General features: G+C 42.9%; 1 protein-coding gene across 7 annotated transcripts in view; it reads right to left on the bottom strand.

Moving 5' to 3' along the window:
- PKN2 (protein kinase N2) overlaps nucleotides 1–15,270 on the bottom strand; it is a 53,277-nt gene extending 38,007 nt beyond the window's left edge. For 3 of the 7 annotated variants that reach the window (XR_014527911.1, XM_083511013.1, XM_083511015.1), the window contains exon 1: nucleotides 15,118–15,270. Coding sequence is in view for 4 of the 7 variants with exons in the window: in XM_083511013.1 (XP_083367139.1) it covers nucleotides 15,118–15,195 (78 nt within the window). In the remaining 3 variants the exon portion in view is untranslated. Of the gene's footprint in view, nucleotides 1–8,744; nucleotides 9,203–15,117 lie in introns of those variants that run through there. The other 4 variants (XM_083511014.1, XM_083511016.1, XM_083511018.1 and 1 more) reach the window with 3 other exon arrangements.
- Nucleotides 15,271–26,246: the final 10,976 nt, after the last annotated feature.

Raw genomic sequence — 26,246 nt, 5'->3', positions numbered from 1 at the left:
CCTCTGGCCAATGTCTGTGGGCTCTCTACCAACCCTAAGGATGTTCCTCAAAGGCCCTCACTAGTCCTAATTGATTGCTTTTGCCTGACTGGAATGTGTCCTTCTTCCGAGGTACTGCCACTTGCTTGCCTGAATGGAGAAAGGTTGAGATCTGCTGTTCTACTCACTTTTTCCTCTGCCTGCCTGATAGGTTGACAAGAAAGTTGACCATATGCAAATGTGGACTCCCCTTTGCCTGAAAAATGTTTCCAACCCCTGGTATATAAGATTGCAGCCTAAGAGTTCTATTACAGATAGCTGTAGAGAGTGCTTTTCAATTCAGAGATCCAATTAATGAGAGCTATTAAAAGGTGGTAACCTAATTTGGCTTTCAGAAGATTGACAGTACCTGCCAGACAGTACTGACCAATCATAGGTAATTATTTATTTACTTCCCTAATGAGGCCTTCCGGAATCCACACAGTAAATGCTTCCTGAGAAACTTTCCCTATTAGTGCTCATTCACAATCTTTGGGCTTAAAATAGCTCAGCAACTTATTCTTGACTTAAAATACTCGGCATCAGAAATGAATTCAGTAGATTAAATACTAGCATTAAGATCAGAAGATGAGTAAAGCTAATACAATTTTTCCAACTGCTGCAAATTTCCAAAATAATAAAATTGGAAAGAATCACCATCTGAGGGCTAAAACTCACTCCACCAAACAAACAAACAAACAAACTTTGCTATAAACACGTCTCCATTAAAGGAGATTACAGAGCTCTACATGGGCAGCAGTTCAAGAATGCTGCAGCAGTAGTCAGGCATATTTGACTTACACTTCTCTTACTTTTCCAGGGATGCTTCTAACTTTAGAACATATCCACAGTCAATGCAAGTTTTTAAAATATCAGTTTATTCTATAAATTGCTTCACATGAAATAAAATTAGTTGTGCAAGGGACTAAATCAAATATGTGTGCATTGTGCTCTCTCCAGCCCTTCTATAATGTGCCTTATGTTCATTTTTGCTTTTCAGTTTGACTCACATTCATCTTGCTGTGTTTATGTTAACTGCCAGAAGCAATTCATTTAAAAAATAAATAAAACTTCAACGTTTAACTTCCTTTCAGGTGGGGTGACCTATCATCTCTCTCATGATTTCTGTTGCCTTTTTTAAGAAATAAAAGAGTACTCTCCATTGTTTCCACTGTGATATGTGTTAGATCAGTAGTCTTCAATATTTTCAGACCTATGAGCCACTTATAATCAAACATGAAATATTAAATCCAGTTTCAGGGCTAGCTCAAACATAATGATCTCAGGCACTCTCTTCTCCCCAGTCTTTCATTTTGCAATTCAATATTTTCAAGATTTATTAAACCAGAATTTCCATCTTCATCTGAACTGGGAAACTATGGTATAATCTCAGACTTTAAGCCATCAAACCACAGTTTAGCAGTTTGGATGGAACAGGAAAGCTTAGTTTAATAAACCCCAAGAGTATTCTGGAATGATGGAGAAAGTAGAAGGGGAGGTGGGGAAGCTGTCTATGGGTCAACAACCATTGTTGGACCAAGTGTGTGCAGAGCAACTGCAACTGCATGTTCTCTCAAAACTGTAATACACTCTAATGCAGGGCTGGGGCATCTTTTCAGTAGAAAGGCTACATTCCATTATGGAAAACCTTTCAGAGACTGCATTCCCAATGTGTGGAAGGTGGGGCCAGGGGAAACAGTGGTTGGAACAGTGGGTGGAACTCTTTCTTTTGTACAGTAGGCCACATTCTAGCCACACAAATGCCCAAGGTTTCTACACCTACACCTATATCGCCACCAAGCAAGAACATTATCACAGTTCAAGGATATATTCCATCTAGCAAAAGCTCTTCAGAGGCCACAGAACAGGGCTGGTAAGAGGTGTGACCCAGTGAAGAGGCATGACCTGGGAGAATCCCAAGGAGCAGTGAGATATGCCTGTACCCCTGCATTTGATTCAGGCTTGAGGCTCCCAAACCGTGCTCTAAAGTAGTATTTTTATTCTTGAACTGAATACTGTCCCAATTCAAAAATGCGTGAGACAACTTGGTATGTGCAGAACTTCTGAATCACATTCGTAAGAAAAAAAGCCATGCCGCAACACCAAACAAAGTATCCACCCAAACTCAGGGAAACTTCAGAAATGACACTGAATGCAGAACAAGAAACTAATTTTGGAAGAACAAATTATGTTAGACAAAGTAGAAACAGGTAACCTACAGCTGCTGCCACTATCTAAATCTTGTCCAACATTCTAAGGGCTTTACTGTATTTTCAGTCTCAAACTGCTTGACATCAACATCATGTTTAAACAGTCCAAGGAAGATCATGCACCTGAGATTTGTCCACTCATTTTACACTCCTACATGTAGCAAATATCATGATTATGCAAATCCTGTTCATCTCAGCTGACCAGGGTATAGTTGCCACATAGTCATTACTATCAAATACTCAAGTGTTGGTATTAAAAGATCAAAGTATCTTACTGGCTCAACGCATAGGCCTCTACAAAGTTTTCATTCTATTTAATATAATGCAACCAGCACACAAACATAACATTATTTGCCCCTCACAGGGAATGCCATATGAAGTAACAGTAATTATATTTTTCTTATGTATTTCCTGATATCAAGACTGTCAGCCGTAGCCAGTCACAGGTGAAGGTCTAAGTTCAAACGTCCAACTCTTCTTCCTCTATATTGAGCTTTCCTTTCAACTGGGGCAGATCCACTCAGATTGGCCTTTTATGCCAGTTATGGAGCTATGAATGTTTCCTCTAACCAGGATAAAGTCTCTGAGACTTCCTGCTCGTAGGTTTGTAAGCCAGGTGCTCAGGAAATAAGATTAAAATTATATGGCCTGGCTCAAGTGGTCCACAAATTTTGGCATTCTTTGGCCAACCCAAACATTTGTGGTTGCAAGAACCATGCTCCTCCAGTAATGGGTGGGGTGTTGCCCAGACCTCACACAATATAGCTTAAGTCAAAGATAAACCCAATCTCCTCTCTGGAGCTCCAAGCTTGGAGCTGCGACTGGAGGTGAATTGGAGACAGCAAACTTCTACCCTGCTCCAGTTCTGAATGGACACAGGGAAGAGGTTGGAAGCTTGTTTTGACTCTATACTAGCCAGGTGCCCAGAGGTATACAGCCAGCACACAGCAAATACACCTTGGCTTCTCCACTCCACCTTAGGAGCTGGATATTTAGAACCGTGGGTGCAAATTGTGGTTGGCACCAACTTTGGTTAGCAAAATGCTGGCATAGTCATAATCACAGCTATCTCTGAAATGGCTAGAGAATGATGAATGCCTGCACAAGTAGGTAAATAAATGAGGGAGAAACATTTAAGTCCACAGGGTGCTCCCAATCTCCTATCTGTAGTTAAGGAATACAGGTTGCATTACATATGCTGTGACGCATAGTCCCACTATTGTAAATATGCTTTCTGAATAATACCCACTTTCAAAAGATAACAAACATTTGTGACTTAATCAAATGCTGGGATTAAACAAAAGACATAAAATCACTAAATCAGGACCCGTACAATGTGGACTTCCATCCTATTTTGACAAATTTGTATTAGTATTAAACTGAAGGGTACAATCAGTGACCTGTGCTCACAATTATAAAACTGTCATATAGTGAAGGTCTTACAAAGGAATAATAGATCCATTTTCTTGTCCACCAGCTCTCAGCTGAGCATGAATAGTGCTAATTCTCCCTAAACCTTTTACCACTTGTAAAGAGGTATACAACTTTTCTTATCTTCACAATTGGTGCTAAATTTTTAAAGAGCAAAGTTCCTTTTAAAAACAGAGTCAATTCAGGGAAAAATTCAGAAATCTTGTCAACATAAAAAAGTCTTCAAGAGACTCCTGAAAGGCCAAAGTGAGGGTGCTTGCTGAATTTCAGCTGGAAAAGTGTTCTTCAGACATCAAGTTTTGAGGTTAGCAATGTGTGGACTACAGTGCCCACATTATCCTGGTCCAGGTACAGATGTAACTGCTGTACCAGACAAAGCAGGTAAAAAGCACTTCTAGCCACCAAGATTATTTTGGCCTAATGACAAAGACATTTCCAGGAATACCTTCCCAAGCTACATTTCCCCAAGCAACCTCACCCAGAACAGAAACTGGTCCATAGGTTGCACAGCCTCTCCTAATTCAGATGCTATGTAGAGGTACAGCTGTGTGTCATCAGCAAACCGATGGCACCTTGCTCCAAAACTCCTAATGACCACTCCCAGTGGCTTCATAAAGATCAGACATAGGCAAACTCCGGACCTCCAGATGTTTGGGACTACAATTCCCATCATCCCTGTCCACTGGCCCTGTTAGCTAGGGATGATGGGAATTGTTGTCCCAAATATCTGGCGGGCCAGAGTTTGCCTATGCCTGATTTAGATGTTAAATAGCACTGGAAACAAAGCAATACCCTGCAGAACCACATTGGACAGGTGCCAGGAAGTCAAAGAGAACTCCCCCGATGCTACTTTGGGACTCCAATACCCATCCCCCAAAGTTGATCTAGGAAGATACCATGGTCAGTGGTATCAAAATTTGCTGAGAAAGTAATTGTAACAGGGATGCACTCTTCCTGCCCTGATATAGGTCATCCATTAGGGCAATGAAAGCCGATTCAGCACTGAAACCAGGCCTAACCCCAGATTAAAGTGGAGGCAGATAATCAATGTCATACAGGAACACTTGCAGTTGCTCTGCCACCATGTTCTCCTAGAATGGGACATTGGTAACTGGCTGGTAGTTCTTACACACCATTGGGCACAGGGTGGGTTTTTAAAGGTGCAGTCACATCACCAACTCTTTAAGAGCAGCTAGCACTTCCTCATCCACCCAGTAACACCAGCTGGCTTTAACCAGCCAAGAAGGGCAGGGGTCCAGAGGGCATGTGGTCAGATGCCTTGGGGCAAGTATCTTGTGAACATCATAAATTCTCATCATATGGAAATAACAAACGTCACATTGGATGCCTCAACTGGATTTGCTTAAATAGCAGCATCCATGTCACTACAAAGTCACGTCTCTCTCAATCAATTATGGAAAACTATTTAAAAATCCTGAGAGCCGCTATCATATTTTTAGGAGCCTGTGTGACCATATGTATGAAGTTTTTTCAATCCTGCTCTTGGCTTTTTGCTGCTTCCTTTCTCTTTCTACCTTCTGTACACTAGCAAATTCTGGAAACAGAATGTGTAAAATACACAGTATGCTTCTTTTTGCAACACCATGTGTTATCAAGAAAATTGGCAGAAAATATTTTGACTTTTTCCATAGGAAAAACAAAAAAAGAAGACAAAACTACGAAAGCAATACAAAAAGTCTGTCATGAGGCTGGTATCAACATGCACTTTAACTCTTGGAATTAATAGCCAATGGCATTGCTTTGGAGGGGGGGATTTAATATTATCAAGTACTAATGTACCCTCATTTGTGGTGGTCAGGAATTTATGGCCTCCATGACAACTATGGGCCTATCTACATGCACACACTGCTGGACTGGACACACCGCTGGTGGATGTCTTTAAGATAACTGTCCATAACAAAGGAGTTCACTACCCCTTGTAGATTCACAGGGTTTCATACCCTCTGTAAAACTATCAGGATGGTCTGCTCATGGAGACTGATGGATCCAAATTAATTTCTGACTGCTCTTGGGTAGTTTCTAGCTAACATGACTGGCTATCATGTCAGAGGTATGGAATGGGGAAATGACCTGAGCGATTGACATGATCACTCACAAAATTTTACTTTTCCACTGCAACTCATCAGTACAGTGTCATCCAGCAGAGCTGCTCCAAGTGGTGAAGAGCATGTCAAATCCAAGTTCTCAAAGAAGAACCCTTGGTAGCCCCTCAGTGGCCTACTGTGACTTTGCACAACACTTTGCAGATGAAATCATTCACACCTGCTCTTTACAACTGCACATCTTCAGGAACAGAAACTATGGATGTATCCACAGTATCTGCTTTCCAGTTGATGAATATGTTTGAGTAGCTTCTGCCTGAGCATGTGGACAGGTTGCTTGGAGGTTTGAGACTGACTACATGCCCTCTTGACCAAAAGGAACCATCTAAATGGCTGGCAGAGGTAGTGAATGCTTCTTTAAGGGAGAGAGAGATGCCATCAGTTCTGCCACTGCTGAAAAAAACATTTCTTTGATCCTACATCTTTGGATAATTACCAGCCTACCTACCATTCTTGGGCAAAGTGTACAAGTGTTACAAATCTATAGACATTTTTGGAAAAGACTGGTTCCCACAATCCTTTTCAATCTGCCTTGGCAGTTTTGCTGGATGATCTATGTCAGAAGCTAAATAGGAGCAGTGCATCTCTCTTGGATCTGCTGGACCTCTCAATGGCTTTTGAGACTACCAACGATTATATCCTTTAGGTCAGGATAGGGCTTGGAAGCAGTTTCGCAAAGATTCAAGGTCTTATTGGTAGGGCAGGTCCTAGAAAACAGTGTTGAGATTTTTGCTTCCAGGATGCCCCAGCATTATATTTTGTCCTCATGCTGTTCAACATTTACATGAAAATGAAACGTTTGGAGAGAATTTAGGGATTTGGACTAGATGTTGCCAATATACAGATGAACCCTAGCACTATCTCTCCTTTTCATCAAATGTCAGGGAGGCTGCAGAAGGCGTTAAACATTGCTTGAGCAGTTATGGATCAGATGTGAGTACATAAATTGAAGCTAGGCCTGGCAAAGACAGGGTGCTGCTAATTAACAGAGAAGCTATTCCAAGCCTCGGGGTACCACCTAGTGAGTAGAGAACCTCTACTCCAGGTTCGTATCCTGGGGGTTCTCCTTGACCTAAATTTGCTCTAGGATACTTAGGTTACTATTGTGACCAGGAATGCTGTTGCAAAGCTTGGGTAAATGCATCAGCCATTCCTGGAAAAAAGCAGGTCTGGCCACTGTTGCACATGCTTTGGTTACTTCTATGTTGAATTTATTGTAACATGCTCTACGTTGGGTTTCATTTAAAAAGTGTTAGGAAACTTCAGCTAGTGCAAAATCCAGCAGCCAGAATGCTGGCTGAAACCTGCTTCATGGAAGATATAGCCCTGGTGTTAACAGTTGCAACTGGCTTACAACTGCAAACCTTTACAATTTCAGGTGCTGGTGATTATCTATAAAGGCCTAAATGGTCAGAATAGTTGAGGATTGCATCCTTCCTCATGCATCCTTTCACCTTTCATAATGGTAAATAGAGGACTAGCTTCATATTCCTTTGCCTTCAGAGGCATGGTTGGTAAGGACACAGGCAGGGCCTTCTCAATAGAAGTATCAAGTATCTTCTATGATTGCAGAATGCCCTTTTAACTGTGCAGTCTGCTGCTACAGTTGGTTTACTGCTGCTCAACTCTCAGTTACTGTGATATTACTGCTGTTTTATCAGAGGTGTTTTTTCAATTATATTGTAAGCTACTGTGAAGCCTCTTGGAGCCAAGAGGCAAGTTATAAATCTTCTAAAATAAAAATAGGTGATGCTGCTACTGTATCAACAGTATTCCACGCTAGTTTAAAATAGTCCACAATGTTTCTTTCACAGCCTGTGGCAGTGATTACACTATACTTTTCAGGCTAGGCCTTGCCCTCCAGTCACTTTCACACTCTACAGTATATTTAGGAACGGAAGAACACTTGACATCCACCCATTGTACATTCAGTTTGACAGTTAGTGGCAAATATTTGGATTCATCTACAACTATATCAATTATGTTACAGCACTATTTCATATAAACACTTAGGTAGTAACAGAATTTCTGGTCGGGAGTTCATTTCCCAATTGACCATACATGCTGCTAGTTTATGGAACTTGTAAGTAATATAACTCCAACATACAAGGAGTGTACAACGTGCTGCAATTTAAATGGATAACGTATGCTAAGGTCATATAAATGTGGGAGAGCTGTCATCTTGTATTCAAGCGAGATATCAGAAGAAACTAATTTTGTGGAGAATAAAGGTCGAGAGGTTCACTGTGATGAACAAGCCAGTTCTATACAAAATCAGGAAATGCACCCCATAGAGATACAGGATTAGTCAGGAAGCTATGAAAGGTACATAAGGAAGCAAACAAACCTGCTCATATCTTCTCCTGCTACCCAGTTACTAGATGGTGGTTCCCCACTCTCTACCAGTATGCCCAAAGTGGGAGAGTGTGTGTGTCAGAAAGAGAAAGAAACACAACTGTGGGCACCAGTTCCCAGTGCAGTTAACTCCCAATTCCTGTTGGAAGATTCCTTCACACACACCCCTTCAGCTAAAAAGCAGAGGAAGGAAAAAAGAGGAGGAGGAGGAGGTTTGTGTGCTTTACACACGACAAGTTTTACTTTCAGTTAAAGAAACCGGGAAGAGATAGGCGTGTGTGCGGGGGATGGAGAAAAGGGGAAAGGAAAACTCCTGGGGTCCACCCACCTCAAGGTGGCCTGAGCCGAGAGAGAGAGAAGCGGCTTCAGCAGCAAAGGAGATTATGACACTGGGAGGCAGAGTGTGCCTCGCCGAGGAAGGGGGCCTGGAGGGGGGCGGCTCCACCTCCGCGGCCAGGAGGCCCCAGGCTGGAAGGGATTGGGGGGGGGGAGGAGAGAGGAAAGGGCGGCAAGGAAGGAAGAAGAGCTTTTCCGGGCCGTGAGGAGAGAAGGGAGGAAGGTACGAAGGAAAGAGCCTCGGCCGCCGCCGCCACTTTTTCTCTTTTACCTGCTGCAGGTCTGTGAGGAAAATCTCCCTCTCGGCCGCGTTGGACGCCATTGCTGTGCGCTGGCTCTGGACTCCGCACCTGGGCGCCGCCGCCGGTGGGAAGAAGGCGGGTCTGGGCCGAGGGGGGCGCTCGCTCGCTTCTCAGGCGGCGGCGGCGGCAGGGGCGGAGGCGAGGGTTGAGGGGGGGCGTCAACCCCCTCTCCTCACATTCCCATGAGGGGACGGGGAGGGACGGGGACAGGGGGTGGGTGTCGTCTCGCGCTCGCTCCCGCCCGTGCGCGCGCCGCCCTCCCGTTCCCGACCCTCCCACACACCCCTCCAGTGGGTGGTGGTGGTGGTTCCTCCTCCCTCCTCCTCCTTCCTCCCTCCTCCTGCGCCTCCGCCGCCGCCGCTCCTCCTCGACGTCGTCGTCGTCGCACCCTTTGGCTGTCACCCTGTCGTAAAAAGCGGCGCTGCTTGGCGGCCGTTCGGAGCACGTGACTAAGCCCGGGAGTAGGGGCGGGGCGCGTTCTGAGAGAGGAGCGGAAGGAGGAGTTCTCGCCTGGAAGGGGGAGGGACGCGGCGCTCGCACTCTCTCGCTCTGTTTCCCACGCAAGCGAGTCAGTCGCACGCTTCTGCCTCGCTGCTCTCGGGTAGCTCGTGTCATATAGCGGGGTTTCCACCCCGGCACGGCAAACTCCGCTCTGACCTCACTGCACATGCTCTCCGAACGAGTTCAAAAAAAGCGCACGCCCCCAAGCGGACTTGCAACAGTGCCCGATTTACGTATAAGCTAAACAAGCTGTATCATAGGGCCCCACTCACTTGGGGCCCCCCAAGAAATTTAAAGGAGAAAAACCAAACACAGTGTACACTTCCAAAATATAAGATAAAAAACAAATAAAACCTACATACAGCAATTGTTTTGTATTGTGTAGGCTCCTATGATGTGAGTAGTGGGGCTGGCCTGCTAGCGCGTTCCCGAAAATATCACTGGTTTGCTGATTTCTATATACAGTGGATGCTCGGGTTGCGAACATGATTCCTTCAGGAGGCGTGGGTTGCGATTTGGCACTTCTGCACATGTGCAAAGTGTGATTTAGCACTTATGCGCAAAGTGCCGAAACCCGGAAGTAACCCGTTCCGCTACTTTTGGGTTTCGGCACTTCTGTACCTGAAAACGCGCAACCTGAAGCGTCTGTAACCCGTGGTATGGCTGTATAGGGTGCCTACATTCTGCATGGACTGGTTGCATGGCAACACGTGCAAATGGCTTTAGATACCTATTAGGTCCCTAAATTACCATATAGCATATATTCAACAAAAAAACAGCAACAGTTTGTTGTTGACAAAGGACAGCTGGACATATAAAGGGCCCCATTACCTTCAGTACCTAAATCCAGCTCTGCTCTTATCCCATGACTTGGGGGGGGGGGAGAGAAGCTTTTGGAAATTATACGGTGTCTACATCGCCATTATCCACATGCTAAGTCTTTATCCACATGCTAAACTTTAGAATAGACAAGAGCGACCTTTGCACAAGCCATACTTATTTTTTTTGTTCATCTATAGTGATAATATAATGAGGTTATCTTGGTTGACTTTAATTGTTCAACATATATATATATATATATATGCAGGTTTTGGTGTCTTCGGGTGTCTTCCCGTGTAAGAGTTGGGGTGTCTAGGCGACGTTTCGACGAGGTCTCACTCGTCATCTTCAGGCTGGTGCTTTCGGCTTCTTGTTACTGGAACAGAGCAGGATCTCTTCACACAAGTGCCCATTAATGAAGCCTTGACAGCCATTCAAAACAAATACAATCCCCCCGAATACATCCTGGACCTGACCAACCACTGCCTAACCAACACGTACTTCATCCACAATGGACAAAGATACAAACAGATAGAAGGAGCACCTATGGGATCACCCCTCTCACCGGTCATCGCAAATTTGTACATGGAACACTTTGAAACCAATGCTTTAGACAAGTCAGAACACAAACCCAAACTTTGGCTCAGATATGTTGACGACACCTTTGTAATTTGGCCACACGGGAAAGAAAAACTAGATAGCTTCCTCACACATCTCAACAGCCTACACCCCAAAATACAATTCACTATGGAAATAGAAGCCAACAACCAACTTCCCTTCCTTGACGTCCTAATCTACAAAAAACCTGATGGCTCCCTAGGACACACTATCTACCGGAAAAAAACACACACCAACCGCTACTTACATGCACAATCACACCACCACCCTGCACAAATAAACTCCGTAGCCAAGACTCTCATCTCCAGAACCAAACGCCTGGCTGACAAAGACCACTTGACAACTGAGTTACAGAATCTCTCAAATGTGTTAATCGCCAATGGATACCAGCCAAACAGGGTTACGAAGCTAATCCAAAAAGAAACACCCCCCAAAAACCAAGACACAGAAGAAAACAATGGCATGGCCCTCCTTCCTTATATCAAGGGCACTACAGATAAAATTAGCAAAATCCTCCATAAACACAATATCAAAACAGCCTTTTGCACCAACCAAAAAATAGCCAATATCCTCAGAAACCCCAAAGATAAAATCCAGTTGGAAAACCAAGGGGTCTATGAAATACCCTGCAAAGTCTGCCCAGCCACGTACATTGGACAAACAAACAGACGAATAAATGCACGTATCGCAGAACACAAGAATGCCGTCAAAAAAGAAGAAAAAACTTCCTCTCTTTTCCAACACATGAAAGAAACAGGACACGAAATTAATTTTGCAGATTCCAAATTGCTCTTTAACATGGAACATCACCACAAGAGAATAATCATGGAAGCCATCGAGATAGAGAAACACCCTCACAACATGAACAAGCGTGACGACACGTCCCGCCTGCCAGACATCTGGAAATTAGCCCTCCCCACAAAAACCGACACCAGAACCAGAGGCACACAGAACGCCATCACCAATCAACCACACCAGACCCAAACCCAGACCCTCTCCACAGATAAATTACAGACACCATCCAGTATCCAAACCATAGTGGCACCTCCGGATGCTGCACCCCCCTGCAATCCCTACACAGATCTGGCTGGCACAGGGCACAAAACCACAGCTCGCCCCTATACACGAAGCCAAGCCAGAGCACAACTAAGTGCAGTACAGCCATCTTCTCAGAAAAACTCTTCACAAGCTCAAGAGGTCAAGACACGAAAGCTTTAGCAACTAATCCACACTTAATGACCCACCTAAGTGGTACTCAGAATATCACTCAAGAAATCACTCAAGATATCCCTCAAGTAATTAAGGAACAAAAGAAGAAAAGGCACACTAACCTGGGAACTTCCTCTCTGCCCAGAACGTTGGAGGCTATACACCACACCCCCTCAACAGTATTTATAGGAACTCAAACACTGAGATCCTGCTCTGTTCCAGTAACAAGAAGCCGAAAGCACCAGCCTGAAGATGACGAGTGAGACCTCGTCGAAACGTCGCCTAGACACCCCAACTCTTACACGGGAAGACACCCGAAGACACCAAAACCTGCATTCCTGTACCCGTGAAAATCTACGAAAGCATATATATATATATATATATATATATATATATATATATATATATATATATATTCAGGAAACAGGTAATAGCGCAATTCATTAAAACAAAATTAATCAGAAAAAAATTGTAACCTAAATTTAAGTTTAAAAACTTTACAATGCTCAGCAATTTTTAAAAATGTACTGTCTCTGCTCTTCCAGTAAAGGATAAATTTAGCATAAAATTTATCAAAACATTTCCTCTTCAAGGTAATAGGTCAGTTTCATCATTTTGGCAATATCCCAGTTCTTAGGAAACCATTATCCTGTATTTGGCTGCTGATATGCTTTCGGTGTTGAGCAATTATAAATTTAGTCACAATCCATACATAACAACCAGTTCATGATTCTCTTTTTGGCACAAAATTCCAGCTTATGAAATGACAAAACTTTTTCCCAGAAGAACAAAGCAATGACTAAATCCACCACAATTTTCAACTTGCTATTTTGCTGTTGCTGCTCACCCTTGTGAATTGAAAGGCACTATTACAGCCATAGCAATGTTGTTCACATAAAACTTATCTTCGCTTTCCCCCTGTTTGCCAATGCCCTGGATGATGATACAGTTTTGTAATTGCTTGGCCTCAGTGGCTCATTGAAAAAGGTGAAAAGGGTTACCTTTTCACATCTCTTGGCATCAGACATATATACCTTAATATTTGGATAACTGTTAAATAATAACTGTTTTTTTAAAATCAAAACCTTCACACCCTGTCAACTGGTTTCTCAGGCTGAATAAATTATATATATTACAGGGTGGGGAATATACGCTTGTCCAGATGTTGTTGTGCTCTCAATTCCCATCAGACCTGGCCAGCATGGCCAATGGTCAGAGCTGATATTAGTCCTGCAATGTCTGGGAGCCGCAAGTTCTCCACCCCTGCTTAATCAAAATTAATTCATTATTATTTCAACAGCATTGATTAGTTTACAGCACAGAATAAACCCCAAACTGAGCTTAGGCTATAAGCCAAGAGAAACCAAATGTGTCCTCCAGATGTTGTTGAACTACAGTTCCCATGTGTTTACATATTAAAGTCAACTAAGATAACCTCATTATATTATCACTATATTACTGTTATGCACTTACCCCATATTTAAATTTAAGGCTGAGATCTGCATTTAGCAGCCTAGTGTTTGTTAAACTTCTTAAGTAATACGAATATTAAGATAGCAAAGAACCCATCTGAATAATTAGGAGGAAGCCTCTGACTCAAGTAAACGATAAATAAATAAAGGCATTAGAATCCACATTTAAAAGAAACAAATCACCAGGTCCAGATGGCATCCACTTGAACAAATGGCAAATCCACCCACTATTAAAGAACTCAGATGTGAAACTACTGATCTCCAAACAAAAAATATGGAACACCGCTATGATTGGCCTTTCTGCCCAACGACAGGAAAGTGTAGTACCATTTAAATAAAAATAAGGATCCAGGGGCTTGAAATGCTGGCTATGGGAGTTGAAATCCAACAAGCAACATCTGAATGCCCTCCTGAACTCAGTTTCTAGTAAAGCTGCATTGGATTTGTATGGACAAGAACACATTTTTTAATGCAAATAATAGTTTTAGTCTGTTTCCAGAGATGATGGATACCAAAATTCTGGGTTGTGTGCAATGGTTGCATGAGCAAAAGGCAACCAATCTTTATCTGCTGGCACATGACCCCTCTTCCATTATTATTATTATTATTATTATTATTATTATTATTATTATTACTACTACTACTGTAACTTCACCAGTTTCAGACTGATGTCACTGAAGGACCTGAGGATGAGGCCCCTTGAGGATTTCAAAGCCACCAAATGCTTCACTCCTGAAATATGCTGCTGTAGATTTTTCCACCTGCTACTACAGCCAACAAGAGCTAGGCCAGCAGTATTTTTTCACCTGGCTAGGCAGAGCTGGGGCCTCCACCATGGGGGAGCATGCCCCCAACCCCTGTGCACCTCTCCTAACCTTTTCCAGCCTTTAATATCCTTCAGATAGGATTCTCCAAGGCCTTGGAGATTTCAGGAACATAGGAAGGTTCCATACACCATTGGTCTATCTTGCTCTCCAGCGTTTGAGACAAAGATCTCTCCCAGCCCTACGTGCAGACGCCAGGGATTGAACCTAGAACTTTCTGCATGCAGACCAGATGCCCTGCTATCACAGCTCTTTTCATTTCATTTCATTTATTAGACTTATTAGTCGCTTGTCACCTGAAGGTCTTTTCCTATCACACAGTTTGATAGTTTCAGTGGGCTTCTCTTGGCCATTTGGCCTGATGCTACTGAATCCTTTTCAAGCACGGGGCTAACATGTTAGAGGGACGCAAGTGGCGCTGTGGGTTAAACCACAGAGCCTAGGACTTGCCGATCAGAAGGTCGGCGGTTCGAATCCCCGTGACAGGGTGAGCTCCCGTTGCTCAGTCCCTGCTCCTGCCAACCTAGCAGTTCGAAAGCACGTCAAAGTGCAAGTAGATAAATAGGTACCGCTCCAGCGGGAAGGTAAACGGTGTTTCTGTGCGCTGCTCTGGTTCGCCAGAAGCGGCTTAGTCATGCTGGCCACATGCTGGCCAGTAAAGCGAGATGAGCGCCACAACCCCAGTCGGTCACAACTGGACCTAATGGTCAGGGGTCCCTTTACCTTTTTAACATGTTAGAAATCCTAACTGCTAGCGAAAAGATCCACCGCCCTCCCACCCTGGATATTTGCTAGAATGGGAAATAACACAGAGAAAAGAAGTGTTATTTCAACAGAATAATTCTTAAAAAGAGGGGGAAACAACATGTTATCTAGTGAAGAAGAACATTGAACTTTACCTTTAGATAAATTAAGTGTTTATTCCTTCTTGAGGTACCTTGATTCCAGAGGTTCCATTCTGCAGCCTTCACTCCCATGGTTGTCTTTAGAAGCTGACGGTGCTGTAGAAATTGAGTTGAAAACTAGTCAGCTGGAGCATGCTCACTAAGTATGGAAAACAGGGTGGAGGATGTTGACTCAACACCATACCCCCCCATCTTTTTTTTTTTAAAAAAAATCTTCTTAATTTAACTTCATTGAAGGATAGTCTGAGGCAAAGGTTGATATGGAAAGATTTTAAAAGAAGGCCATTTTCTGCAAAGATCTGAGTTTTTACTAACTTTCCACAAGCAACGTGGTTGTGGCATTCAAACTTAACGCATTTTCGAAGTGGTTATATTTAGGTGGGAAACATGGAAAAGGCATAGCTAAATGCTTTTTAAAAGATGTAAAAATTAGGTGCTGTCATGTATAAACACACACACACACACACACACACACACACACACACAAACTCAGTTCCTGAAGAAGCAGGTTTTAATAAGGGATTTGAAATCAACGTCTTCAGCTCTCCTGGGAGCTCTTTCAAAATCAAGAGAGCTATTCTGTGTCAAAAGTGTTTTCAGACGAAGGCAGTGGGCAAATTTCTGGCAGGGCTGAGCCAGTGGAAATTTGGCACTCTGATCAGTTCGACCAGGAAGCTCTGATAGGTTTGGAACGCAAGAGGGAAACTTGTTTTGGTGAGGCAGAGGCAGAAGGGGATGGCACAGCAACTGCAGAAACCTAAGCACTCTGCTTGCAAAAGAAAGTGTGTTTTGAGTTATGGGTAATAAACACAGCATTGGCTTCAGATTTTGTGCTAAGCACTTTTAGCTTATTGGTTTGATTTTGGGACATAATTTCTTCTGCTGCACTATGTTGTTTAGACAAGCAGTTACCTGTAATAATAATAACAATAAGCAGTGGGCAATAAGAAGGGGGGGTGCCATCCCCCCCAATTGTCTCAGTGGCAGGCAAATTCTACTCAGCCTCCTTTAATATACCACATCATCACAGGACTAGGTTCAGACCAAGCATCTCCAGGGGTGTGTGCTGTGTTCAAGTTCACCCACACAATTGTTCTGGCCAGAGAAGGACTGGTGCTGCTCTGTTCTGCTCTGTGCTCAAAGATGATCACAGTGGGTGCAAGGGATTTTTTTTTTTTATGAGCTAGGGATGGAGAATTCTGTTAGTTGCAGTTCTCTTAAGTCCCTCATTTTTCCATTCTTGAATTCAGTTCTCCACATTTCTGCATCCATTTGGGAAAATCCTCCAGCCTTTTTCACCGGTGCAATTTTCTCCTAATAAGCATATTTTTAATGCGGTTTTGACTAATGTACATATTTTTGCAAGCCGTTTTCCCCAATACAATGCCCTTTTCATGTTTTCCCCCATTAGTATATGCTTTTTAAGGGACGCGGGTGGCGCTGTGGGTTAAACCACAGAGCCTAGGACTTGCCGATCAGAAGGTCGGCGGTTCGAATCCCTGTGACGGAGTGAGCTCCCGTTGCTCGGTCCCTGCTCCTGCCAGGCTAGCAGTTCGAAAGCACGTCAAAGTGCAAGTAGATAAATAGGTACCACTCTGGTGGGAAGGTAAACGGCGTTTCCGTGCGCTGCTCTGGTTCGCCAGAAGCGGCTTAGTCATGCTGGCCACATGACCCGGAAGCTGTACGCCAGCTCCCTCGGCCAGTAAAGCGAGATGAGCGCCGCAACCCCAGAGTCGGTCATGACTGGACCTAATGGTCAGGGGTCCCTTTACCTTTACCTATATGCTTTTTATGTCCATTATCAGATGTTTGAACTCTGCCTCAAAAGGTGTACTCCAACCATTCCTTGGACAGACCAACCAGAATTCCTTTAATGGTTCTGGAGATATCCACTGCCAATCCTTATTGAGATACAGAGGGCTGTGGTCTTCTCCCTCAGTATATTCTTATTCAAGTATTTTATTTGTTTGGTCAGTTTATTCATGGCCTATATCCCAACCAAAACTGTGTTTTACAACACAGGTGTATATCTACCCAAGGCATGTGGAGTGAGATGTACTATTATACAGTGGTACCTCAGGTTACAGATACTTCAGGTTATAGACGCTTCAGGTTACAGACTCCAGTAACCCAGAAATAGTACCTCGGCTTAAGAACTTTGCTTCAGGATGAGAACAGAAATTGTGGAGCGGTGGCGTGGCGGCAGCGGGAGGCCCCATTAGCTAAAGTGGTGCTTCAGGTTTAGAACAGTTTCAGGTTAAGAACAGACCTCCAGAACGAATTAAGTTCTTAACCCGAGGTACCACTGTAATGTACCCAAACCAGAACAGAGTTAGCTAAAACAGTAAACATATATTTGTGGGAAATAATAGTCGCTTTAAATAGAATTCTTAAAATTGTCTGCAGGATGTGAACTGGCTGCTAATCTGTTATGGGGCCAAACTCAAGGATTGGTATGAACATATTAGGCTTTACTTGAGAGGCTGCCTTATCTGTTATATACCCAGTGGGTCACTAAGTTCTGCAGAAGTCTCTAAAATATCTGAAGCCCATTGCACAGTAATTCAGAGCAGGACTTTCAGTGAGGCTGCCACTTTTCTGTGGAACAGAATTCCTAGTGGTGCCCGCTATTTGTACTCTCTGAAAACAACGGAAGACATTTTCGTTTCAACAAGCTTTTCCAGCTGGGTGGAAAGTTTTATGCTTTAGAAGCTTACTGTATGTTGTTTTTAAACATGTATTTAGTTGTTGTTTTTCTGGTGCTGTTTTATCTTAGCTATGCTTAGTTGTTTTTATGGATATGTTTGGAAGCTGCCTTAAGTCTTCTGTGGTAGGTGATTCATTAAATTAAAACGAGTTTCTAATAACCTAATCTAACCTGGATGACTATCCTCCTTAAAGAGTTCTCCATTAAGCTATTTCCTTGTTCTTCTATTTCCCCTCCCATTTCTCATTCCCTCTCTTTGATTCTTCATCTCTTCTCCATTTTTATCTCTCCAACTTTCATTCCCAACAGACACGGTCGCTTGTCTGTCAATCATGTGCAAGACCCTATCACACTCCTCTAGTCCCCAACATTCTTCCACTGAGTCTTCTTTTAATACTTTGATACTTTTCTGGATCAGAGAGCAAAGGCCCGTCTACCTCAGTGAGCCAATCAGATGCACACAAGGCAGGAAGTTAGTAGCCCACTCCTGTGATGTGCCTTCTAGCAGTTGGAATTCAGTGGTAGAAGAACCGGAAAAACCACTTCTGGAAAAACCAGAAGAAACCACTTCTGGAAACTGCTACCGATTGAGGCAGACATGGATTTTGGACTTCTGCACTGTACATAGTTTTTGCACTCAATAAAACCTGTAAAAGACAGCTCAGAGTCCTGGCTGTTATCTTCGTGAGCAACCGCACACATTCCTCACACCCATAAACCTAGCGTGATGTGCCCAGACTGGATAACACTTGGTGGGTTGTGTCCACTGTTGGTGTTATGTACTGAAGTTCTCACCCTGGGCCAGCAGGGGGATACTGTAGATAGTTATGCAAATGAAGGATCGAAAGTGACGTTCAGTGATTAGATAGTTTGTATGCAAATGAAGGATCGAAAGTGACATTCAGTGATTGGATAGTTTTAGAAAATGGCAACAGTTACATTGTTCTGGAGCTCTATATAAGCAGGCTGACTGAGCTCCTCAGTCAGTTCTGTTCCAGCTTACAAATAAAGAGCTGCTTGGAAGAATCGCTGTGTCGTCTGATATGTTCGCCCACAACTTAACAGTTGGCTCTTCCTTACTTTAAAGTGCATCCACTCACAAATGTTGGGGTACCTGATTTTCACCTATCCACCCCACCCCGTCCCCAGCTCCCGGGGATTGGGAGATGTTCTACAGTAGAATGAGATATGACATGGAGAGCTGCAGTAGGCAGGGGAGGAGCTGCAAAAAATTGACTGCCTCTGAAGCTGGAGCTTCTGAGCAACCGGAGAACCAGCAAACTCTCATTCTTCTAGCTGGGGAGGCTCTTTTGGGGATTATGGGACTAGAGTTACCTAAACAGTATGAAATGTTATTTATGTATGCAGCCACAGCTGCTCATACAACATTTGCCCAAAGATGGAAAGAAGACCATGTCCCGACCAAAGAAGAGTGGCAACAAAAACTATTGGAGTATGCAGAAATGGCGAAACTTACTGGAAAAATAAGAAGCCAAGACAGTAAAGTTTTTAAATACAGAGTGGAAAACGTTTATTGAATATGCACAAAATTATTGTAAACAGATTAAATCATTAGCAGGATTAACGTAAAAACATGCAGTGGTATAAAATATATACTGATTATATGGGATGAATAATAACTTGGTTTAATTTCGAAATGCAGTAAAGCATTATAACTATAAGGAACTGCAGAAAGAGGGGGAGGGAGGTTGAAACATGATATAAATAATAATTTGTTCCTTTTTTGTTTTTGTTTGTTTTTTGTAAAATGAAAACCATTATTTAAAAAAATAGATTGGAGGGGGGGGGGGAGTCTCAGCATTTCCGATACCCAGACCTCTGCGATTATCATGTGTGAATCCATGTTGCAAATTTCAGGTACCATGCTACCATTCATGTGAGCATCGTGTTCCTATTCAAAGGAGGGAGCAGTTCACCCTGAGATCAGCTCGGGAGCTGTCACCAGAAAAGGGAGTTTAAAGGTAAAGGGACCCTTGACCATTAGGTCCAGTCGTGTCCAACTCTGGGGTTGCAGCGCTCATCTCGCTTTATTGGCCAAGGGAGCCGGCGTACAGCTTCCGGGTCATGTGGCCAGCATGACTAAGCTGCTTCTGGCGAACCAGAGCAGTGCACGGAAATGCCGTTTACCTTCCCGCCGGAGTGGTACTTATTTAGCTACTTGCACTTTGACGTGCTTTCGAACTGCTAGGTTGGCAGGAACAGGGACCAAGCAACGGGAACTCACCCTGTCGCGGGGATTCGAACCACCGACCTTCTGATCGGCAAGCCCTAGGCTCTGTGGTTTAACCCATACTGCCACCCGCGTTAGGTTCTAAAAAAAGAGGGGGGAAAAGAGCTTTGCTGTATCAGTGGTGGCAACTGAAGACCAAAAAGGCTAGAACCAAAGAGTCTTCCAGATCTTCCAGGATAGTTGCTGTGAATCTTCTGACCCAAATCAGCTCAGATGAGCTACAAATGGCATGTTATATCTACAGAAATATTGTAAAGAAATGGACTCACTAGCAGGGTTTGAGTAAACACTTACAACTAAGAAAACACGAGTAAAGTTTAAGAGATAATAATCTGGAAATTAATTAAATGTAAGATGTAATTGGAAGGAAATTTGGTATAGAAATGATAGGAATATAAGAGCATTCAGCTAAAAGATGAAAAATAAGATAAAATTAAGCAGAAGTAGCAAATAGTTAAAGAACCAGAAGGGGAAGTTGAGGAAAGTCATGGGGTGGGGTGTGTGTTTTGTTTTATTGTATTTTCTTTCATATGATTAATACAGTAAAATGTAAAATTTAATAAAAACTTATTATTTTTTATTTTTTTAAAAGAGCCACAAATGGCAATGGTAGACGTTTTGAGTCCTCCGCTTGATGGTGGAAATAGAGAAGGGAAGGTATTGTGTGAAAAGCAGGGTAAAAATGTGAATACGATTTTAACTAAGAAGTAGAAATCTCTGAAGCAAGATATTTAGCAGAAACAAGACAATATGTGGGGGTTTGTAGGAATGAAGTGGTTGTGGCTTAAAAGGAAGTTGGATAATCTGATATCAGCGTGTATGTAACAACTTTGAAAACGTTGGATTTGGTCTTGTTAAATTTATGAAGCATGTACAGTACACAAGCCCACATGAAGCTAAATCAAATGGGGAAATCACTTAATTTTTTTAAAAAATGAGAGTACTGCACTTTTAAATCTATATTTTCTTGCAGTTCCTGTTGCTGTGTTGACAGTGACAAACGGACAAACAAACCACCTCGGCATTATATAATGTAGTTTGTTTATGTTAACTTCTTAGTTCCTTGTACTGTTAGGACAGACATTTCACAATGTTCTGTGGTTTAAATGGGAAAAATTAGTCCTGGGAGGGTGTTCAGGTTTGAAACGCTGAAGATTTTACTTATTACATGAAATTGCTCCATCTAGTGGTCAGCTGGTAAATGTGTGAATTTTACTCCAGTTATGTAATAATCCTAAAGACACAGAAATTGTATGATTGTCACACTCATTCATAGTTGCTATGGTATGTTTGTATCTTGCTAAAAAAAGCCTATCCAGATATGCAGACTGTTGGCAGGTGTTTTAATCTGGGTTTGGTTTTTTTAGCATGTTGTTGATTTTATTTTTATTTTTAAATTTTTTTTTTAAAGTTGCTTTTAATTGCTTGTATTGATGATTTAATTGTTTTTATTCTTCTCATTAGCAGCTTTGAGGTTTGTTTTTGTTATAAGCCAGTGGGGTGTGTGTGTGTGTGTGTGTGTGTGTGTATGTATGAGTTTGGGATACTGGACCAAAATAAGTAGAAAACTTATTTCTAGTCTACTTAATTAGTAGAAGGCCTTCATAGATGTCATTCATTTATATTTCTTGTGAATGCAGAATTGTTTATCTGTATAAAACCCATCAACCTCATATTTACTTTTTTAAAAATATAATATCCATCATGCCTAAATTAAAAACCCCCATCAAAACAAAGGTTGTGTACCCACCATAAAATATATTACACTTAAAATACTTCCCCTAGAATCATGGGAATGGTAGTTTACCCTCATAGAGCTACAATTCCCAGCACCCTCCCTGCAAAGAATCCTGGGAATTGTGCTTTAAGTGTATGGTGTGCATGCAGTCAGTGATAAGCACTTATTTCAGAAGGAGGCATAACCATGTACTTAAATATGACCTGTTAAAATGAACATGACTTCATAATACTGCCGTACCTCGGAAGTCGAACGCCTTGCAAGTTGAACGTTTTGGCTCCCGAATGCCACAAACCTGGAAGTGAGTGTTTCGGTTAGCGAACATTCTTTGGAACCCGAACGTCTGACACAGGTTCTGCAGCTTCCTGCAGCCAATCGGAAGCCATGCCTCGGTTTCCGAACGTTTTAAAAGTTGAACAGACTTCTGGAACAGATTCCATTCGACAGATTCCATTCCATTCGACTTCTGAGGTACGACTGTATTTTACTTCAGCAGTATCATATCCGCAACTGTTATGTACTAAGCTTGGATCCTAGAACAATAGGCAAGTAGGATCCTTGAATGCAACAACTGATTGGCTTGCAGGAAAAGACCAATCAGGCTCCAGGGGGAAGTTAATCAGCCTATTAGGCTGGTAGGATCGTAGAATGCAACAACCGATTGGCCTGCAGGAAAAGACCAATCAGGCTCCAGGTGGGAAGCAGAAACAGCCAATCAGATGGGACTCATTGTGTAAATAATGTATATAAAAGCCTGAGGTTTGGGGGGCAATTCAATCACTGTTTTACAAGCTGCAATAAAAAGCATGAAATCACTACAGGACTCCAAGTATATTTCAGCAACGTTTAAGATCTTTACAGTAAAGCAATCTATGTTGTTGTTGTTAAAAACCACAGTGTGCTTGTTCAGGGATGTTTCTAGTTCAATAGTTAAGGGAAGAATTGCAATGCAGAGGCAGGGCAGTTATTAAGTTCCAGGTTCAACCCCTGTCATCTACAGGTAGAACTGGGAATGGCCCTGTCTGGAACCCTCAAAAACTGCTGTCGGTCAGTGTAGACAACACTGAGCTACATGGACCAACGGTCTGATTTGGCAAAAGGCAGCTCCTTTGTTCCAACAGAAGCCACACAAATTGTTTCCTTGGCATGTGTGATGCCTCTGAAGAGATTTTGTGGCCCAGAAGGAAGGACCTCATGAGCTGCACCAATGTATGTCCCTGGCCACACCCACTATTGGCCTACAGTTCTTAGAAGAGAAGAAGAAGAAGAGTTTGGATTTGATATCCCGCTTTATCACTACCCGAAGGAGTCTCAAAGCGGCTAACAATCTCCTTTCCCTTCCTCCCACACAACAAACACTCTGTGAGGTGAGTGGGGCTGAGAGACTTCAGAGAAGTGTGACTGGCCCAAGGTCACCCAGCAGCTGCATGTGGAGGAGCAGGGACATGAACCCAGTTCCCCAGATTACGAGTCCACCGCTCTTAACCACTACACCACACTGGCTCTCAGTTCTTAGAAGTTTGCCCTCCAGGGACTGCAGCCGTTGGGCTGGGAAAGGTTGTCTGCTCCTGCAGTAAGGGGAGCAAATAGGAAGGCACAACAGAGAAGGCTCCATTCCATGTCACCACCAACTGAGCCTCTCCTAAGTGCAGAGCCCCTTCCACTGATCTTAAAGCACTGATCTAGCGAGAATCATCAAGTCATAGACTTGTAGAGTTGGAAGGGACCACGGGCTTCATCTAGTCCAACCCCTTGCAATACAGAAAACGTTTGCCCAACATGGGGTTCGAACCCACGTCACTGAGATTAAGAGTCTCCTGCTTTTACCAACTGAACTATCCCAGCACTATAATGTAAAGAGAGATGCACCTTTAGGCTTGCAAACTATTTAGGGCTTTGGGCTGGGCTTGGAAATGAATAGCCAGTGAAGGTTTGTTTTTTGGGGTGGGAACCTGATAATAATAATAATAATAATAATAATAATAATAATAATAATAATAATAATAATAATAATAATTTATTTGTACCCTGCCCATCTGGCTGGGCTTTCCCAGCCACTCTGGGCAGCTTCCAACAAAGATAAAAAATACATTAAAATGTCACACATTAAACACTTCCCTACAATGTAGTTTGAGTGAGCAGAGGCAGTCAAACCTCTGCCCTCTTCTTTGTGCACTAATCAAAGTTTTCAAACAGTTTTTAAAGGCAGCCCCTATGGAAAGCAAGTCCCTCTATGTTCGACGGTGCTTTCCCGCTAAGAAAAGCATTCCAGTTTGCAGCCTGAGGCCACAATTATCTACACGCACAACTCAGTGGATCTTACTTCTGAGTAGACATGCATAGGATCACCCTGTTCACTGCCTCTTGTCCAGTTCTGTGGGCACCTGAGGCTCAAACAGAGGAAGCAGGCAATGTCCAGTCACAAGCCAAAATCAGGACCTTGGAGAGCTCCAAGGAGCCCTACTAAGGCAGCAGGAAAGTTGTCTCTGCGGGGTGCTAGGCTTGTCTGATGCCTTTTGTTGGCCAACAAGGCTTGAGTTGTGGTAGGCTCCGCCTCTCTGGAAGAGTTGGCCGGCTGATTAAAGGGACCTTCCCTTATTTTGCAAGGGTTGTCTTTGATAAGACTTTGGGGCCAGAGGTACTGCAAAGGACTCGTCTTTTGAGGCAGAGGATGGTGACAGGACTGTGTTCTGCTGGGAGGGTCCTGGTGGTTATTCTCCCTCAGGAAGTAGTCTAAAGCTTGTTCTCGTCTGAGTCCTCAGCTGCAAGGTCCTGGGTCATGACATCTGTTGCTTTTGATAAATGTGCATGAGAAAACTGTGGAACAGCACTACTAAGTTTAGACTAGGGTTTCTCAAATGTGGATCTCCAGGTGTTGTACTACAACTCCCACCATCCCTAGCTAGCAGGACCAGTGGTCAGGGATGATGGGAACTGTAGCCAAAAACAGCTGGAGACCCAAGTTTAGGAAACCCTGGTTTAGATAGTGGTGTTGGGGATATTGCGCTCATGGGGAGAGTTTTCTGCATTGCTTTGTTTAATTTAGTAGATACATTTATTTCACAACAGGAAAGGTTTGAGAATGTGCCTACACTCTTCACAGAATATTGTTGTCGATGCCCATTAGTAATAACAATCACGGGAAAACAAAACTGTCTTAGAGGGCTGGAAAAAAGGAGATGCTTCCCCACCCTGCAAGGGATTTAAATGAAGAGCAGGTTTCATGCATAAAACCTAGGAGCACCACTAAATTATCATCAAATCAGTTCAACTTCAATTCCAAGCATAGCACTCAGGCCGCCTAATTAGAAAGCCAGTTGCTGTCCGCTAGCAAAGAACTGTGTGATAAGTAACACTGCCTGTTCATTCAATCATTCATGTCAAGCTGACAATCAATTCCTTCAAACTAATCTAATGACACTTTTTGATAAGATAGCCAACTGCTTAGCTATGGAGAGGAAGGTAGATGTAGCTTTGATTTCAGATAAGGCACATAATTCTTGGTTAGATGGATTGACCGGAGTAGGAAATCTAGAGAACTTTTCCAAGTGTTCCCCTTTGAGGCACACGACTCATATAGAGTAAACTTCAGAGATGGGAATGGAGTTGGTGGATGGAGAATTTTGGTAATGCAGAACTATCCCTCTCCCAAATTTCTGGCTATTTGCTATCTCCCCCATGGGGCCTGTTTAATAAAAGATCAAGCTGCAGTGAGATTTGAACCTCTGGCTTACTTGCTGCCCGGCTAGATGCTCCAATGATAAAATACTCATATGTTAAAAGCTGGGCACCATGGCAGAAAAGGCTAGTTCCCACACTTTGCTAATCTGTTGTAGGCAAGGTTACGGCTTTCCATGCTTTGGACACATCTCATGACTACCACATTGAATCCCCCCGCTTAAAAAAAATCTATACTGTCTTTTAATACTAATAAATTTTCCAATTAAAAACAACAACAATTGACAGCAACATTTAAAACTATCTAAAAACATTGCGAAACAACAGAGCAGCCAAGGACTCGATAAATTAAAGCTGTCAACTTCCACAGAGGCTAGAATGTCTCTTCGTAGCCCTGATTGCGCGCATTTATCTCAGGCCAATTGTGTGCTGGGAAAATAACCAAGGATGGCAAAGGAGCTGGGGTGTCATGTCATCTGGTGTCCTGTAAATATAACTGATTGTTCTTTCTACCGTCTGCCAAATGAAGTCACTACCAGACAGTTCCCAAACATGCTATTAAACTGGCTTCAGTGACCTTACACCCCTGGCAGTTTGTATGTCTGAATACTTAAATTTTAATTAAATAATAATAATAATAATAATAATAATAATAATAATAATAATAATTCATTATTTATACTCCATCCATCTGGCTGGGTTTCCCCAGCCACTCTGGGTGGCTCCCAACAGAATACTAAAAACACAAT

Source organism: Podarcis liolepis, assembly GCF_965112155.1.
Source record: "Podarcis liolepis genome assembly, chromosome: 6".
Taxonomy (NCBI): Eukaryota; Metazoa; Chordata; class Lepidosauria; order Squamata; family Lacertidae; genus Podarcis; species Podarcis liolepis.
This window is presented reverse-complemented; position numbering and strand designations above follow the sequence as displayed.